Below are 18,166 nucleotides of genomic sequence, written 5' to 3'. Positions count from 1 at the left end.
AACGCATGAATTTAAGGTTTTTGAATGTGCAACAAAGTATATGGGAGTTATAAGGCAAAATGCACTTTCCACAATTGTAGCGCCACCTAGTAGCGGAAATTCACAAAGACAATAGATGATAAACATTTTTGGCAGGTGTGACCTATATTCCAAGTTTGGTGAGGTTGGGGGTATGTTCAGGCAGTGAAAAATGTGATCATTTGGAGAGAAAAAAAATCGTTACTACAAACAACAGGGACCTTGCAGGTTGAGACCTGCTTGAGCCCTAACAAGAAAATAAAAGCCTCATGTTTCTGATAAAGGTGTGGTTCATAAGACATTTTCCTGACATTCTCTGATGATGTAAAGAGTTGGTATGCTGTTGCTTCCTCTTTTGTCATTGGCTGGCACTCATTATATTAGGAACTGTGTGTGTGTCAGGCTCTCTAGTTCATCAGCCATGGAGAAAGGTGTGCTGCTGGTCCTGTTGTGTCTGTCTTTCCTGCTCATCACAGCCTTCACTGCTACTGATGCAGTCGCTCTGGTGAAAGAGAATCAAAGACAAATAATAAGAGAACGACAACGAGAACTGTGTCTTAAACTGGTAAGTTAAAACCCACTTGCTTGTCTCTGACTGAAGGAGATGGTTTTCCATTGCTTAATGCTTTATTTGTTCACTTTGCATTGTAGGGAAAACCACCTAATTGCAGACTTTGGTTGGGCTGTTGGGGAAGACCAGGGGGGTGCCGCCTTTTCCCTGGCGGGGCAAAGGTAGGGTTGTTTCTTTACTCTCAATGAAAGGTTGATATCTTAAAAGGTAGATGACAGTTGGTTAATGAGTTTGTTGTTTAAATTAAAGTATGTCTCTCTCTGTCTCCAACCCTTTAGCCCAAGCCCATCCCTTCAGTCCAGCTTGAACCCAAAGGAAAGAAAGATCTCCTCACAGTAACACGATGAGAACATCCTCCTTCACTGCTGCATTGGAGAAACAAGCTTTTTTCCAGAGCCCACACGCTACGTACAGAAGTGGCGATGGATATACTCAGTGCTCAATTGCTTATGTACTGTGCAGTCAGTTTAATGTTTTATTAAATAAAAGATTTCTAATCAGATGTTGTGTATGGTTTCCTTCTTAGCACACAAACAGAATCTCTCATGTCTCATCCCTCAGGTTGTGACGTCGACCCCGAAATCCAAATGTGTTGCATGTTATCAAAGAGCACTGTTTGTTTGTATTTCGTTCCCTTTGTCTGTTCCTAAAGAAGTTATCAATGAAGGAAACTGGACAGAAGAATTTAAGAACTCTGCTAACACGCTGTGTCTGTCTGCTATAGTTTAATGTTCTCTAAGTGCTGCGTCACGTGACCACTAGATGGAGTCAGACAGCCTTTGTGTTTTACAGCAGCAGTTACTGTCTGTACTAGAGATCGGTCAGCAGTGGGTGGATACACACCTGTACCTGTTGTGTCTGCAGGTTTTTCCAGCTGATCACCTCAACTGATGCAGCTGCTCTTGTGTGTAAACACCTAACTGTCCAACCAGAATAAGGACAAGTTCTGATATTTCTGTTAAAGGTGTGGCTCGTTAAATTTTCCACTGGCGTCTTTCCGATGATGCAAAGAGTTTTTATGCCGCTGCTTCCTCTTTTGTCATTGGCTGGCACTCAGTATATTAAGACCTGTGTGTGTGTCAGGCTCTCTAGTTCATCAGCCATGGAGAAAGGTGTGCTGCTGGTCCTGTTGTGTCTGTCTTCCCTGCTCTTCACAGCCTTCACCGCTACTGATGAAGTCGCTCTGTTGGGAGAGAATCGAAGACGAAGAATAAGAGAACAACTATGTAAAACTCCACATGCTCGTCTCTGACTGAAGGAGATGGTTTTCTTTTGATCTAATGCTTTATTTGTTCACTTTGTATTGTAGGGAAAACCACCTAATTGCAGACTTTGGTTGGGCTGTTGGGGAAGACCAGGATGCAGCATTTTTCCTGGCAGGGTAATGGTAGGGTTGTTTCTTTACTTAGTGAAACGTTGATATCTTAAAAGGTAGATGACAGTTGGTTTATGAGTTTGTTGTTTAAATTAAAGTATGTCTCTCTCTGTCTCCAACCCTGTAGCCCGACTTTTTAACTGAAGGAAACAGAGATCTCCTTACAGTAACACGATGAGAACATCCTCCTTCACTGCTGCATTTGAGAAACAAGCTTTGTTCCAGAGCCGCCACGCTACATACAGAAGTGGAGATGAATATTTACTAAAGTGCCTATGTACTGTGCATTCATTTTACTATTCTATTAAATAAAAGATTTCTAATCAGATGTTGTGTTTGGTTTCCTCCTTGGCTCACAAACAGAATCTCTCACGGCGGATATCTCATTCCTCAGGTTGTGTCCTCAGCCACGAACTGCAAATGTGTTGGATGTTATAAAAGAACACTGTTTATTTTTTTGTTCCCTTTGTCTGTTCCTAAAGAAGTTATCAATGAAGGAAAGAGGACAGAATAATTAAACATCTCTGTTAACATGTTGTGTCTTGTCTGCTGTACTTTAATGTTCTCTAAGTGCTGCATCATGTGACCACTAGATGGAGTCAGACAGCCTTTGTGTTTTATAGCAGCAGTTACTGTGTGTACTAGAGATCAGTCAGCAGTGGATGGATAGACACCTGTGTATCTTACAGTTGTGTTAAACTCTGGTTAATGGACAGACCTGTACTGCTGTACCTGTTGTGTCTGCTGGTTTTTCCAGCTGATCACATCAACTGATGCAGCTGCTCTCGTGTCCAAGGATCAACAATCACTCTCAGTCTAATAAGATCATTGACGAGCCTGTCAGTTGATGATGGAGCTGCTGTGGTGCAGATTCAAACCGTGTGGTATGGATTGTGTGGTTTTTGGTGGTCTGGTGTTACTGTATATATAATGCAAGTGATTTTGAACAGAAGGTGGTTTTCTGTCAGAAACAATGGCTAATTTCTCCTGGTGTCATTATAAGTGAGGAAATACAGTGAGTGTGCACTCCAGACAGTGGTGCCCCTGAGAGGTGGCCAGGGGGAACCACTGCCAATATAAGGTATTACAGTCCAGGTAGGGAGGGAGGAGAGTTTTAACAAGGACAGGACTTTCATTCAGAAGACAGCTGATCATGACCAGTGTGAAGAAATCAATGTTTCACTTAAGACAAAAACGTATTTTTCAAACACATCCCGCTAACAGCCGAAACACCCACACATTTTAAACAGTAGATGTTAATGTTTGGTGAAACAGTAGAAGAAGATGTTTTTGTGTTTGTAAATGTTCGATCAGTCGTCATGAGAGGGACTGTGAAGGAGGAGAAGTAAACGACCTGGGTTGCTTAACCGGCCGGTGGTGCAAATACTTAGATTACGACAACATAACATGTGGTTAAATCACCCCAAAAGCGCTCACGGATGAAGAAACAGGCCATGTAAGACTCTGTTGCTACGACAACTTCTGTTTGTCAGCCGCCCAAAAACTGAACTTTAATATGAAATCACTGAAGTCACCTTCAAGAACAACAACCTCACACTGGGAGCTGACAAGGAACACTGTAACACTCAAAGGATGCAAAGTTTAAAGGTTTTCAATACAGCAGGGATGGAATGTGACTAAGTACATTTACTCAAGACTGTACATTTTTACTTGAGTATTTCCATTTTCTCTTACCTTTTACTTCCACTCCATATATTTTAGAGGCAGATATTGTACATTTTACTCCACTACTTTATTTCATACTTTAGTTACTAGTTATTTTACAGATTACAGGCTGCATCATGGCCAAAGTGCTTTCTTAAATTTGATTTGCAAGTTGATAAAATAAACACCAATTCTGATGATCAGAAAAATGCTGAATATCAGATCCCATGGTATACAGTATGTACAATACATACACGTAAATATATGTTTGATTTACTTTTACTTGTACTTTTGATACTTAAGTTAATCTGATATTAGATCCTTTATGACATTAACTCAAATATCGTTTGAATAGGTGAATTTCACTTTTACCAAACTAATATTTTAATATGATATCTTTACTTTATATAGCATTAAAAAGCAGTAATGAGCAAACACATCAGTGGTGGACAGTCAAAGGTGAAATGGTTCATTGTTGTGGAATCTGAACCGAAATATTATAGCATGTTAAAAAAAAAATATTTTTAGATGTTCACACTGATACAAAAAAAGTTATTTGGGGTTTCAGTAAAGGTTTTTAATTTGCCAATTAATGCAAATTGTTGTCATCAAAGTATTCTGGTCAAAAGCTGAGTTGAATGTCTCTGCTGTACCTACATTCTGAGTTTGATATTTTTCCAAATTATGCTTGAGATTCAATGTAATTAAGGCGATATGTTGTTTTCACTCCTATAAAACAACCCAAACAGAACATATTATGAATAGCTTTATTTATAAAGCCCTGTTAAAAACAGAAAAACAGACTTTACAAAGTGCTTTGACAGACAGAGCAGAAGAAGGAGGACACTCAGGAAGACATTATAGTGTAAACACCCAACTGTCCAACCAGAATAAGGACAAGTTCTGATATTTCTGTTAAAGGTGTGGCTCGTTAAATGTTTCCCTGGCGTCTTTCTGATGATGCAAAGAGTTGTTATGCCATTGCTTCCTCTTTTGACACTGGCTGGCACTCATTATATTAGGACCTGTGTGTGTGTCAGGCTCTCTAGTTCATCAGCCATGGAGAAAGGTGTGCTGCTGGTCCTATTGTGTCTGTCCTTACTGCTCATCACAGCCTTTACTGCTACTGATGCAGTCACACTGGTGGGAGAGAATAAGAGACGAAGAATAAGAGGACGACTACGACGACTGTGTCTTAAACTGGTATCTAAAACTCCACTTGCTCGTCTCTGACTGAAGGAGATGGTTTTCTTTTGATCTAATGCTTTATTTGTTCACTTTGTATTGTAGGGAAAACCACCTAATTGCAGACTTTGGTTAGGCTGTTGGGGAAGACCAGGATGCAGCATTTTTCCTGGCGTGGTAAAGGTCGGGTTGTTTCTTTACTCGCAGTAAAACGTTAATATCTTAAAAGGTAGATGACAGCTGGTTTATGAGTTTGTTGTTTAAATTAAAATATGTCTCTGTCTGTCTCCAACCCTTTAGCCCAACAAGCCTAAGGAAACAGAGATCTCCTTACAGTAACACGATGAGAACATCCTCCTTCACTGCTGCATTTGAGAAACAAGCTTTTTTCCAGAGCCGCCACGCTATGTACAGAAGTGGAGATGAATATTTACTAAAGTGCCTATGTATTGTGCAGTCATTTTAATATTCTATTAAATAAAAGATTTCTAATCAGATGTTGTGTTTGGTTTCCTTCTTGGCTCACAAACAGAATCTCTCACAGCGGATGTCTCAATCCTCAGGTTGTGTCCTCAGCCACGAACTGCAAATGTGTTGGATGTTATAAAAGAACACTGTTTATTTTTTTGTTCCCTTTGTCTGTTCCTAAAGAAGTTATCAATGAAGGAAAGAGGACAGAATAATTAAACATCTCTGTTAACATGTGGTGTCTTGTCTGCTGTAGTTTAATGTTCTCTAAGTGCTGCGTCATGTGACCACTAGATGGAGTCAGACAGCCTTTGTGTTTTACAGCAGCAGTTACTTTGTGTACTAGAGATCAGTCAGCAGTGGATGGATACACACCTGTGTATTTCACAGCTGTGTTAAACTCTGGTTAATTGACAGACCTGTACTGCTGTACCTGTTGTGTCTGCAGGTTTTTCCAGCTGATCACATCAACTGATGCAGCTGCTCTCGTGTCCAAGGATCAACAATCACTCTCAGTCAAATAAGATCATTGACGAGCCTGTCAGTTGATGATGGAGCTGCTGTGGTGCAGATTCAAACCGTGTGGTTTGGATTTTTCACTGTTTGCATTGGTGGTCTGGGGTCACTGTATAGATGAATGCAAGTGATTCTGAACAGAAAGTGGTTTTCTGTTTATAACAACGGCTAATTTCTCCCGATTTCATTTTAAATGAGAGAATGCAGTGAGTGTGCACTCCATGCTGTAAATAATAATAATTTTGTAAATGTCTTTTTTTTCTATTTATTTTCAGTCTTACTTTATACATATTTGTCTGACTTGTTTTCTGTACTTATTGCATCTTGAGATGTTGTAACAAGTGATTTTCCCCGTTGTGAGATAAATAAAGTCCATCTAATCTTATAAGCTGTTTGTCAAGGAAGAGTTGGCTAATTTTTATGGGTGCGACCCGCTTAATCAGCTCTGCTGCTCATCCCACAAATGCATGTTCCTTACAAATGTGGTACCATATAAAGGGGAAATAAACAGGCTTTCAAAAGTTATAAGATTTATTGCCAAGAAGCATTGTTACAACAAATACATAATCTACCCAACATAAATTTCCTTACTTTTTGTGCTATGTCTATTTTCCAAATTTTGCTTGATATTCAATGTAATGAAGGCAATATACTTTCTCCACTTCTTTTAAAAAACCCGAACACATTTTTTTTTTCAATAGCTTTATATATATTGATTGGACCATTAAAACAGAAAAACAGAGTTTACAAAGTGCTTTGACAGACAGAGTAAAAGTAGGACACTCAGGAAGACATTATAGTGCAAACACCCAACTGTTGAGCCAAACCAGAATAAGGACAAGTTTAAACTAGAAGGCCAAAGCACAAAATGCAAACTATATAGTGTCAATGAGAATAATTACAAGTAAATGGAATAGAAATCATTTTAAAAGAGGTCAAAATCATATTGAAGCAATACAAACAAAGAACAATAAAATAAAAGCCTCATGTTTCTGTTAAAGGTGTGGCTTATTAGACTTTTTCCTGACATTCTCTGATGATGTAAAGAGTTGGTATGCTGTTGCTTCCTTTTCTGTGGTTGGCTGGCACTCATTATATTAAGACCTGTGTGTGGGTCAGGCTCTCTAGTTCATCAGCCATGGAGAAAGGTGTGCTGCTGGTCCTGTTGTGTCTGTCTTTCCTGCTCATCACAGCCTTCACTGCTACTGATGCAGCCGCTCTGGTGGGAGACAATCAACAACATCGACAACAACGACTCTGTCCTTATCTGGTAAGAAGACCCACTGCTGGTCTCTGACTGAAGAAGGTGGTTTTCTGTGGATTTAATGCTTTATTTGTTCACTCTGTATTGTAGAGACTATGCCTGGGAACACCGGTGAGGCCCAAATTTGGGCTGGGCTGGACTGCTACTGATGCAGCCGCTCTGGTGGAAGAAAATCAAAGACAACTACCCATTCTTTGTATTTATCTGGTAAGAAGACCCACTGCTGGTCTTTGAATGAAGAATGTGGTTTTCTGTTAATTAAATTCTTTATTTGTTCACTTTGTATTATAGGGACCATGCCCGGCAACAACAGTGAGTCCCAAGTCTGGGCTGGGCTGTTGGGGAAATCCAGGCGCATGCAACATTTTCGCACATAAACCTCAGGTTGCTGCTTTCATTAGAGTGAAATTCAATTCTCAATTCGCTCAACACTTGATGACAGCTGTATGAGTTTGATGTTGTTTAAATTAAAGTATCTCTCTCTCTGTCCCCAACCCTTTAGACCACTGTCCAACCAGAGTTAAGTAAACAGCATAAGATTAAGGAAATAAAGGCCATCTTGCAGTAACATGATGGGAACAGACGCTTTCACTGCTGCATTGAAACAACAGAAGTTCAAAACAAGCTTTCCAGATCCGCCATGCTACGTAGAAGAGTAGAGATGAATATACTAAATGCTCAAGTGCTTATGTAATGTGCAGTAATTTGATTATTAACTAAATAAAAGATTTTCAAATCATACACTGTGTATGGTTTTCTGCTTGGCGCAAGAAACGGATGGATGTTATCAAAGTTTCTGTTTAAGGTTAAACATTATGTTTCTGCACTTTACCACCACACTGGTCTTTAAAGAGGTGCTATGCAGAAGGAACTTCAAACTCAGAATTTTGATATTAATGAGGTAATAATACAAACTCATTGGTTTCTCAATAACTGATAAACAAGCTGTTCTCAGAGGAAAATAAGGTCCTCAGAAAACTGCTTGTTTCTATTTCATAAACTCTGCTGCCACTCTAGCTACAAAGTAAAACAGTGTGAACCTGTGTTGTCCTTTTAAGGTCAGTTTCTTTATTTAGTGTATTCAGTCATGGAAACAAAGAGAGTTTAATTAGGCATGAAAATCAATCAATGAAGATCTTTCCCCTATGATTAACATTTCTTCTCCAAAATCTACATAATGCAACTTTAAACTATAAAGGAAATGCAAAAAGAGTTTCTGCTTTTTGGAGGAGAATTTGATCTGAGTGGATGTAAATTCTTGGCATCTGATTTTTTGTAATGAAGTTGGTGGTTTCGTCTTGACACTCTCAGGTGTGTAGCAGGAGGTGATGCTCCTTACTCTTTCTCCAGGAGTTTGTTTGTTGCGTCCAGAGTGATTCATTTATCTCCGCTCTAATTCTCATTCAATTGTCTGTTCCTAAAGAAGTTATCAATGAAGGAAACAGAGCAGAGGAATTAAAGAACTCTGCTAACGTGTTGTGTCTTGTACGGTGTAGTTTAATGTTCTCTGTGTAACCTAAGTGCTGCGTAACGCGACCACTAGATGGAGTCAGACAGCCTTCGTGACGTGTTTTACAGCAACAGCTACTGTGTGTACTAGAGATGGCCAGCAGCCTGCTCCCCTGTCAAAGGATCAACAATCATTCTCAGTCTAATAAGATCACTGACGAGCCTGTCAGTTGATGGTGGAGCTGCAGTGGTGCAGATTCAAACTGTGTGGTTTTGATTTTTCACTGGGGTTACTGTATAGATTAATGCAAGTGATTTTGAACAGAAGGTGGCTTTCTGTTCGTAATAATGGCTAATTTCTCCTGGTGTCATTATAAGTGAGAGAATACAGTGAGTGTGCACTCCAGACAGTGGTTCCCCTGAGGGATGGCCAGAGGGGAACCACTGCCAACATAAGGTATTACAGCTGTAGTAGTATAAAGAACCACAAGTCCAGGTAGGGAGGGAGGAGAGTTTTAACAAGGACAGGACTTTCATTAAGAAGACAGCTGATCGTGGCCAGTGTGAAGAAATCAATGTTTCACTTGAGACAAAAACGTATTTCTCAAACACATCCCGCTAACAGCCGAAACACCCACACATTTTAAACAGTAGATGTTAATGTTTAGTGAAACAGTAGAAGAAGATGTTTTTTTGTTTTTAAATGTTCGATCAGTCGTCATGAGAGGGACTGTGAAGGAGGAGAAGTAAACAACCTGGGTTGCTTAACTGGCCGGTGGTGCAAATACTTAGATTACGACAACATAACATGTGGTTAAATCACTCCAAAAGTGCAGACGGAAGAAGAAACAGGCCATGTAAGACTCTGCAAACTGGTCCTACAACAACTTCTGTTTGTCAGCCTCCCAACAACTGAACTTCAATACTGAAACCACTGAAGTCACCTTCAAGAACAACAACCTCACACTGGGAGCTGACAGGAACACTGTAACACTCAAAGGATGCAACGTTTAAAGGTTTTCAATACAGCAGGGATGGAATGTGACTAAGTACGTTTACTCAAGACTGTACATTTTTACTTAAGTAATTCCGTTTTCTGCTACCTTTTACTTTCACTCCATATATTTTAGAGACAGATATTGTATTTTTACTCCACTACTTTATTTGATACTTTAGTTACTAGTTATTTTACAGATTACAGGCTGCATCATGGCCAAGGTGCATTTTTAAATTTGATTCGCAAGTTGATAAAATAAACACTAATTCTGATCATCAGAAAAACACTGAAAATCAGATAGTCGACCCACAGTATACAGTATGTACAATACATACATGTAAATGTGTCTTTTATTACTTTTACTTTTGATACTTAAGTTGATTTAGTATTAGACCACTTTATCACTTTAACTCAAATATTGTTTGAATAGGTGACTTTCACTTTTACGAAACTAGTATTCTAATATGATATCTTTACTTTTACCCAGTTATGACTTGTGGGTACTTTATATAACATATATAACAAAAGCAGTAATGAGCAAACATGTCGGCACTGGACCATCAAAGATGTAATGATTCCATGTTGAGGAGTCTGAACTTAAATATTATACCATGTTGAAAAAAACATGTTTACATGTTTACAATGACGGCTGCATACAGTTGTGATTTCAGTAAAGGTTTTTAATTTGCCAATTAATACAATTTGTTTTCATCAAAGTATTCTGGTCAAAAGCTGAGTTGAATTTCTCTGCCTTACCTACTTTCTGAGTTTGATATTTTTCCAAATTATGCTTGAGATTCAATGTAATTAAGGCGATATGTTGTTTCCACTCCTATGAAACAACGCAGACAGAACATATTATGAATAGCTTTATTTACATAGCCCCGTTACAAACAGAAAAAACAGACTTTACAAAGTGCTTTGACAGACAGAGCAGAAGGAGAAGGACATTCAGGAAGACATAATAGTGTAAACACCCAACTGTCCAGCCAAACCAGAATAAGTACAAGTTCTGATATTTCTGTTAAAGGTGTGGTTTGTTAAATTTTCCCCTGACGTCTTTCTGATGATGTAAACAGTTGTTATGCTGTTGCGTCCTCCGCTGTGGTTGGCTGGCACTCAGTATATTAAGACCTGTGTGTGTGTCAGACCCTCTAGTTCATCAGCCATGGAGAAAGTTGTGCTGCTGTTGTGTCTGTCTTTCCTGCTCATCACAGCCTTCACTGCTGCTGACGCAGCCGCTCTGGTGGAAGATAATCAAGAACAGCTTCTGCGTCTTGATCCGGTAAGAAGACCCACTGCTGGTCTCTGACTGAAGAAGGTGGTTTTCTGTCAATTTAATACTTTATTTGTTCACTTTGTATTGTAGGAAACACGCCCGGCAGCAACGCCACAGCCCAAAAAATGGCTGGGCTGTTGGAGAAGACCCGGGGGATGCAACCTTTTCGGCAAAACAGATCAGGTTGGTGCTTTAGTTTGAGTGAAATTCAGTTCTCAATGCGCTCATCACCTGATGACAGCTGTATGAGTCTGTTGTTGTTTAAATTAAAGTTTCCTTCTCTCTGTCTCCTACCGTTTAGACCAATGACCAACTGGACATAGCAGGAAATAAGGAGCAGTTTGCAGTAGCACGATAAGCGAACAGACGCTTTCACTGCTGCATCTGAAAAACAAGCTTTTCTTGAGCTGCCATACTACGTAGAGGAGTGGAGATGAGTATGCTGTATGCTCAAGGGCTGATGTAATGTGCAGTAATTTGATTATCAACTGAATAAAAGATTTTCAAATCATATATTGTGTATGGTTTCCTGCTTGGCACACAAACAGGTGGATGTCATCAAAGTTTCTGTTTTCAGGTTGAACAATATGTTTCTACCATCACACTGGTGTTTTCTGGTGGTCCATTTTCTAAGTGGTAATGTCGTGCGATTTGGTGGGGGGAAAAAAAAATTGCCTTTCTCTTTCTCTTCCTTATTTGTGTTTATAGCTATAAAAACATGTGGATTTTTTCTTTTTCAGAAATACATTTTTCTCATGTGTGAAACAGAGTTGCAACATTTTTTTCACAGTTTTTTTGTACAGAAGAAAACACTTTTTTTCACTCAATTACACAAGGAGCTTCTTTTCTTGTTGAAGAAAAAAAATTACTCAGTTTCTCGCATGACAAAAAATATGACTCTCTTTCTCTCACATTTTCACAGATGGAAAAAAAAAAATTGGGAACTTAGAAAGATTCTCCTGGCAAAACTTTCTTTTTTTCTCTCTGTTCATCAGATCGCAAGTCACAAACACCAGAGGGAAAATAATTTAGGTCAGACTCAGAAAATGGATCACCAGAAAAATCAAATTCTCGATTGTCCCTCAGGGCTTCCGTACTTTTCTCTAGGCTGACTTGAGTGTGTGCTGATCAGGGCCGTTACTGGCATGTGCAGCTCCACCTTTGGCCTCTGGGGAAGCATGCAAAAGAAACACTTAAGTTGGAGTGCAGTTATAAAAAAGGGTGTGGGTGTTACATTGAAACACAGGACAAGAAACCACAGGTCCTTGCTTTAAGTGGCTCCAAAATACATATCATATTTCAATATTGAGAGACATCTTCTATGTCATCTAATTTGTATGGGCATACGTGTCAGACTTATTGGTGATCCTTTGCTGCTGAAATGCCGTCAACACATGTGATTTTGTGTCAGTGTCAACATGTTCGTGCATGTTTAAAAAAACAAAAAAATAGTTTCCTCAATAAACACCTCAAGCAGAGGGTTTGGTTGTAACTTGGTTTCTGTCTCCTGTCACTTGACTTCATTCACGCTCTCTGTGAGTCATCGTTCCGAGAAGTGTGTTTACAGCGTGTGGAGCCACACGACTCAGCCGGACTTCAGACTGGACTGATTCCAGTGACTAACTCTCTGGTCGGAGAAACAAAGCAGAGACTGGAGGTAAGACTGGTTTCTGTGCTGATTTAAATGCCATTCGAGCCAAGTCACAGTGACTTTTATACTGTGCTGTAAAAGCTTTACGTAGTGTATCTTTAAGTGGTGCATAAGATACAGGATGGCAGCTCCATCTGGTGTTTTAGTTGGGGAAAAAAAAATCAGTTATAAAAAGTTAAAATTCTTAAGATGAAAAAGTGCTGACAGGAGTTCAGTGTTCCCTTGGATCTTGTGTGGGGTTGATTATGTCTCCCTCTGTCCTGCGCTGCCATCACAGCTGATGACAGCAGATCTGTCATCAGTTGTTACCAGGCTTTGCTTTAAAACCTTCAGTTAAAACGCTGTTTTCAACATCATTTGCACAGAAGACATATCCATTGCTTTCAAAGCCAAATCTTATATGTAGTGAGGTAGAGGATCTGTCTTTTATGTCCCCGCCCACGTGTGCTGCGCGTCCTGGGCGTGGAATCAAACGAACCCCTCAGAAAGCCATTAAACAAAAAAAAACTAGAAACTTTGGATCCTCCATGACACACTCCGGGACGGACTGGCGAATGACACATCGTGAGTATCTATCAAACATCACGCAGCATCGTCGTTATTGTTATTATTGTTATTATCGTCTGTCTGTCTGTGTTGTGACGCCTCAGCTGATGCACCGGTTCGTGCAAGTTTGGCTTAAGAAGCGTTTGTTGTATTTTTACAGGGTTCAGTTTTAGCTGCTGATTTACTTCAGCATTACCTTATATTAACGTTACTTAATGCTGGTTGCGTCCGTAAGATTTACTCTGTGGTGGGATGTGACTATTTGCTGAAGCAGCCATCTGTAAAGTCGCATTTTGTAGAACAAAAAAACAAAAAGAAACACATTTAGTACAAAAAAAGAATGTTCCATGTAAAAAAAATGCCATAAAAATACGATATATTGATATAATTGTAACTTTAACTGGGTTAAATTTTTCAACCAACATCCGTCCTGGTAATAACTACCAAATATAAGTTAATTCACAAGATTTTAACCCTCTGAATACAAGTTAATTCACATGATGTCATTCAAACAAAATGTTATTTCCCGTATACTCAACATATACTATTTTTTAATGGCATTTTTTTTTACATGGAGCCTTTTTTGTGCTCAATGTGGTCTTTATCTACAAAAGAGTATTAGGGTCAGGGGGTGAGGGAGAAAAAAAGAGGAGGAAGTTTCTTTTTTTCATTATGGGCTTGTTGAAATGTCGAGATAAAGTTGACATTTCAAGATTCAAGTCGACCATGTGAGACTACAGGACATGTGACTGCCTCGACCACACGCCTTGTGTAGATGAAGTGGTGAGACTGTAATTTAGAATCAGCTTTAGTAACAAAGAAATAATTTAGGACTAAGACTTAGAGATTGTTACGCTACACACAGATTGATTCACTCCGAAGATGAAGTAATTGCAGAGACTGTTGGCTCGGGCAGCTCACATAGCTGTCAGTCGCTCCCCGGACTGGATCTGATGGACCAGAAGAGCTGACTTTGTTGTCCACATTTCCACTTAATTCACAAAATCTATTCAAATGCATTCATAATGACTCATAAATGTACCTTGTTTACCAGCAGCCTTTTCGTTATCAGCAAAAACCGTATACAGTTTATTCATAGACAGATGATTAACAAAGTGTTTTGGCAAATATTTCTTTTACACTCAAACAAAACATAATAATCATTCCCCTGGCAGTTATCATCACATACAGTAACGAATGGACCACAAAATCCAGGACCACAAAATGAAAGCCTGATAACATGGGATGCATGGTTTTAATCTGTACTGGGTTGGCTGCCTCTAATATACACAGTGCGTTGTAGACAAGAACTGAGGTTGGAATGAAAAGAAAAAACAACTAACACCTTTGCCAAATCAATGCACTATGCATTAATACTGCCAAAATGATCCAAAAATGAAAGTAAACAAAAACAAAAAAATATCAATGTGTTAATGTATCAACACTTACAAGGATATTATACTATCAGTCTTGTAAAAAGTATGGGAAGTACTTTAACAATCAGTCACTCAGCTTCAAATGCAAAATTCTTTATCTCCAGCAAGTTAATTCAGATAGAGGAGAAATCTCAGCCAGGGGATCTCCAGGGAAATTTGATAGCTTATCCAACCTGCACTTGTGTAAACTTTGTACAGTATCCTCCTCTGTCCTTTGAACGTATCACAGGGAAGGGAGGCAAAAAACCCACATTATTTATCTTCGCGAGGGTAAAACAGGGAGGGTCAATTAAGGTCAGGACACGATGTCCAAAAGTCAACAAGCAAAGTATGTTGACATCGATGTTATCAGGGCACAAGAATGAATACAATCACAAAATCATGCACGGTCTTCAGCTTTCCTCCTTGAGATGTTTCTCTACAAACTTGAGGTTTGTTTCGTGTCCATTTTCCTGTTCTGGGGCCAACTCTAGCTCCAGTCCAGCTGTAAAATGAAGACAGACTTTCTGAAAGCTTTATTGTTATGGGAACATTAAGTCCAGACGCTGGCTCATATGGATGCTCATTTAAGTTAAGTCTTTTCAGTTAAAGAAAAGAATTAAGATGAAAACCAAGCTTGATGAAAGTTGTTCCCATGGTTAAGTCATAAATGTGAGATAGGAGTTATAGTTAGGTCATAAAAGTCAGAATTATGGATAAGAAAGTAAAAGTCGAAAACTGAGAGAAAAAGTCATATTTATGTAAAAAAAAAGTTAAGATTATGGAATGAAATGTTGAAAATAAGAGATAAAATGTAATGATTATGAATTATAAGCATTATGAGATATAAGGCAAAAGTCTGAGTCATTTTCGAGCTAACCTTTGTTTAACTGGCGGGAATGGACTGCTGCTTGTGGCTTTAAGTAAAGGAGTAATTCAAAATGTCGTCCTCCCTTCACAGCTTCATCTGATGAACATGGACGTCTTAGAGGAGGACGACTACAACTACCATGAAAACATCAGCATCAACTTCACCTACGACGACTACGTGACCCTTTGTGAGAAAGGGGACGTCCGTTCCTTCGCAGCCGTCTTCCTCCCCATCATGTACACTGTGTGTCTGGTGGTGGGCCTGGCTGGAAACGCCGCCGTCGTGGCTGTCTACGCCTACCACAAACACCTCAAGACCATGATGGACACCTTCCTGACCCACCTGGCTGTGGCCGACCTGCTGCTGCTCTTCACGCTGCCTTTCTGGGCAGCGGATGCAGCGAGGGGCTGGGAGCTGGGGGAGGCCGTCTGCAAGATCGTGTCGGCCTGCTACACGGTCAACTTCACCTGCTGCATGCTGCTGCTGGCCTGCATCAGCCTGGATCGGTACTTAGCGTTAGCCAGGGCGCAGGGTGGAGACCACAGAGGGCGGCTGCAGAGGATGTTCACCAGGAGACACTGCTGGAGGATGTGTTTGGTCGTCTGGGCGACGGCTTTCATCCTCGGCCTTCCTGATTTGTTTCTCTCAGAGGTGAGGTGGGCGTCTAATAGGAACATCTGTCTGGCTATCTACCCTTCGTCGATGGGTGGAGGTTGGAAAGCCGCCCTGGAGATGGCAGAGGTGCTGCTTGGCTTCCTGTTTCCTCTCCTGGTCATGGTGATCTGCTACTGGAACGTTGGCCGAGCACTAAAGGGCCTCCCCGTCGAGAGCAGAAGCAAGAAGTGTAGAGCTGTCCGAGTTCTCCTGATAGTGGTGGGGGTGTTCGTGGTCACTCAGCTGCCTTACAACGTGCTGAAGGTGTACAGGGCGATGGACTCGGTCTACGCCCTGGTGACCCACTGCGGGACGAGTAAAGTGTTGGATCAGGCGGCTCAGGTGACGGAGAGCTTGGCCCTCACTCACTGCTGCCTCAACCCCGTCCTCTACGCCTTCGTGGGGTCCTCCTTCAGGCAGCACATGATGAAAGTGGCCAAGAGGTTTGGAGAGAAGAGAAGAAGGACGAAGAGGACAGAGAATGCGGCAGAGGGGGAAGGCATGGACATGTCGTACAACTCCCGCAGTGCATCCCAAGAGACAAACACATTCTCTATATGAGACAGCGAAACACGTGTATCAGAATCACTTATTTAGTTCAGAAGAAGTCTGGATGCAAGTGCTTTGGGAAGTTTGTTTTTTAGGAAGCAGCAGCAGTGTGTGTGGAAATCATTAACTGGCACAAAAATTCCATTTAAAGTAAAACATTTCAAACAGGAGGTTGTTGTTGTGAAGCCGTGTTATCGTTAAAGCAGCTACAGGGAGAGAAAGTGCCACCATTCTCTACCAGGAGACAACACAACAGCTTCTCTCCTCAGACTGTGAGACTCTTTAATTCATCCTCGGCACTCTGAGGATGAATTGAAAAGGACATTTATTCTATGAAAGATCCGACCCAGATTGTTAGTTTTTGTTAGTGGACTCCATTTCTCCTACTATGGGGGCACCGAGACGAGGCACCCGAGAATGTGCATGAAGTCACATCCTCAGTCCAGCAGCATTAAACAACTTAGACAAATTGTCCAAAGTCTTGTGTAGGCAACTGAGAGAGACAGGACGGTCTCATTTCTTTACGTAGCATTACAATCCGATCACATACCACCAATAAAAAAAGTGATGTGTACATTGAATTTCACTTCCGAGTAGCAAAGAAAAAAAAAATATTCTGTCAAGCGAGTGATGAATGAAAGGAGTAATTTGTTCGGTTTGGATTTATTTAGTCGATTTTTAAAACCTTTTTTTGGCGTCGGGACGAATAGAACATTCTGACCTTATGATGCGATTAGATTAAAGAGAGAGAGCAAGAATGTCTGGACCAAATATCATGTCAGTCTGTCCAGTAGTTTATTATAGTTTGGATCAAAGTGGTGGACTGCCAGACCGACGCTACTGCTGCTGTTGCTGTTGCTGTTGCTTATGTTCTGTCAGTTTTGGACCTGAAGGTATTTTATCTTTTGACTGTATTGTAGCAAGATGTCAGTGATTTTCAGTGTTTTATAAACATGTATTAAACATTTGTAAATGTTTATAAACAAAAGTTGCATCTTTATAATGGCCAGTCAAATAATGTTTATGGATGAACTGCACAGTATTTATTAAACATTCACAAAAGAGTATAACAATTATCTGCAGCCTCGTCATGAACAATTGCCTAATAAACAGTTAATAAAACATCTCATTGTCAACTGTCAAATAACTCAAGTTTAATTAAGCATTTATTAATGATGGTTATTATAAAGTGTTATCAGAATCTAAAACTTCATCTGCTGATCGCCTCACAGGCTTGATTTGGTTTTGTTTATCCAAATCAAAGAGGTAACAGATCGGCTTCCAGGATTTCACAAGAGACATTCAAAACATTTCCAGCTGTACACACAGAACAAAGGACAACTATGATTCAAGCCGATACTTGATACTGTTCATGACACATTATACAGTGAAATAGAGGAAGAAAAACAAGAGCTATTAGTGAAACTATGTATGAGCTAGAACTAAGTAACTGCTTGTTTGAAATGATGCTTGTTTGAATTTTAATCAACTGAAGTAAATACTCCTGATCCACTTGATGCTACACATCTGCTGTACACCAGACATACTACACATGCACACATGCCTGCACCACATGAAGAAGTAGGTCTTTAACAATGTTCCACTTGACCTGTGTATTTTCTGATCATACATTTGTTTCCTCAGCTCAAGACAACTTTTATTTCCTGAAAATTAAAAGATACCACAGATTGAA

General features: G+C 40.0%; 1 protein-coding gene and 2 long non-coding RNA genes across 5 annotated transcripts; all 3 read left to right on the top strand.

Moving 5' to 3' along the window:
* Nucleotides 1–1,677: 1,677 nt before the first annotated feature.
* LOC115573168 (uncharacterized) lies at nucleotides 1,678–2,292 on the top strand. Of its 2 annotated transcripts, XR_003982232.1 has the most exons (3): nucleotides 1,680–1,815; nucleotides 1,899–1,976; nucleotides 2,092–2,292. It is a non-coding gene; the product is annotated as an uncharacterized LOC115573168 (long non-coding RNA). The 2 variants fall into 2 exon arrangements; XR_003982231.1 differs by having other exon boundaries at nucleotides 1,678–1,976.
* A 2,338-nt stretch (nucleotides 2,293–4,630) lies between these two features.
* LOC115573026 (uncharacterized) lies at nucleotides 4,631–5,311 on the top strand. The gene is made up of 3 exons (XR_003982204.1): nucleotides 4,631–4,832; nucleotides 4,920–4,997; nucleotides 5,115–5,311. It is a non-coding gene; the product is annotated as an uncharacterized LOC115573026 (long non-coding RNA).
* Nucleotides 5,312–12,330: 7,019 nt separating this feature from the next.
* On the top strand, nucleotides 12,331–18,166 carry ackr4a (atypical chemokine receptor 4a). 2 transcript variants are annotated; one of them, XM_030403935.1, is made up of 2 exons: nucleotides 12,331–12,444; nucleotides 15,361–18,166. In XM_030403935.1, exon 2 carries the CDS (start codon nucleotides 15,370–15,372, stop codon nucleotides 16,483–16,485), a length of 1,116 nt encoding a protein of 371 aa, XP_030259795.1. In that variant the 5' UTR covers nucleotides 12,331–12,444; nucleotides 15,361–15,369; the 3' UTR covers nucleotides 16,486–18,166. The 2 variants fall into 2 exon arrangements, with proteins under 2 accessions (XP_030259795.1, XP_030259794.1); XM_030403934.1 differs by lacking the exon at nucleotides 12,331–12,444 and adding an exon at nucleotides 12,884–13,002.

This window comes from Sparus aurata, chromosome 21 (genome assembly GCF_900880675.1).
Source record: "Sparus aurata chromosome 21, fSpaAur1.1, whole genome shotgun sequence".
Lineage (NCBI taxonomy): Eukaryota > Metazoa > Chordata > Actinopteri > Spariformes > Sparidae > Sparus > Sparus aurata.
The sequence above is the reverse complement of the archived record's forward strand: the minus strand, read 5'-3'. Positions and strand labels throughout refer to the sequence as shown.

Excerpts from the sequence above, each read along its gene's own strand:
- ackr4a (XM_030403935.1), top strand. The coding sequence starts at position 15,370 with ATGAACATGGACGTCTTAGAGGAGGACGACTACAACTACCATGAAAAC.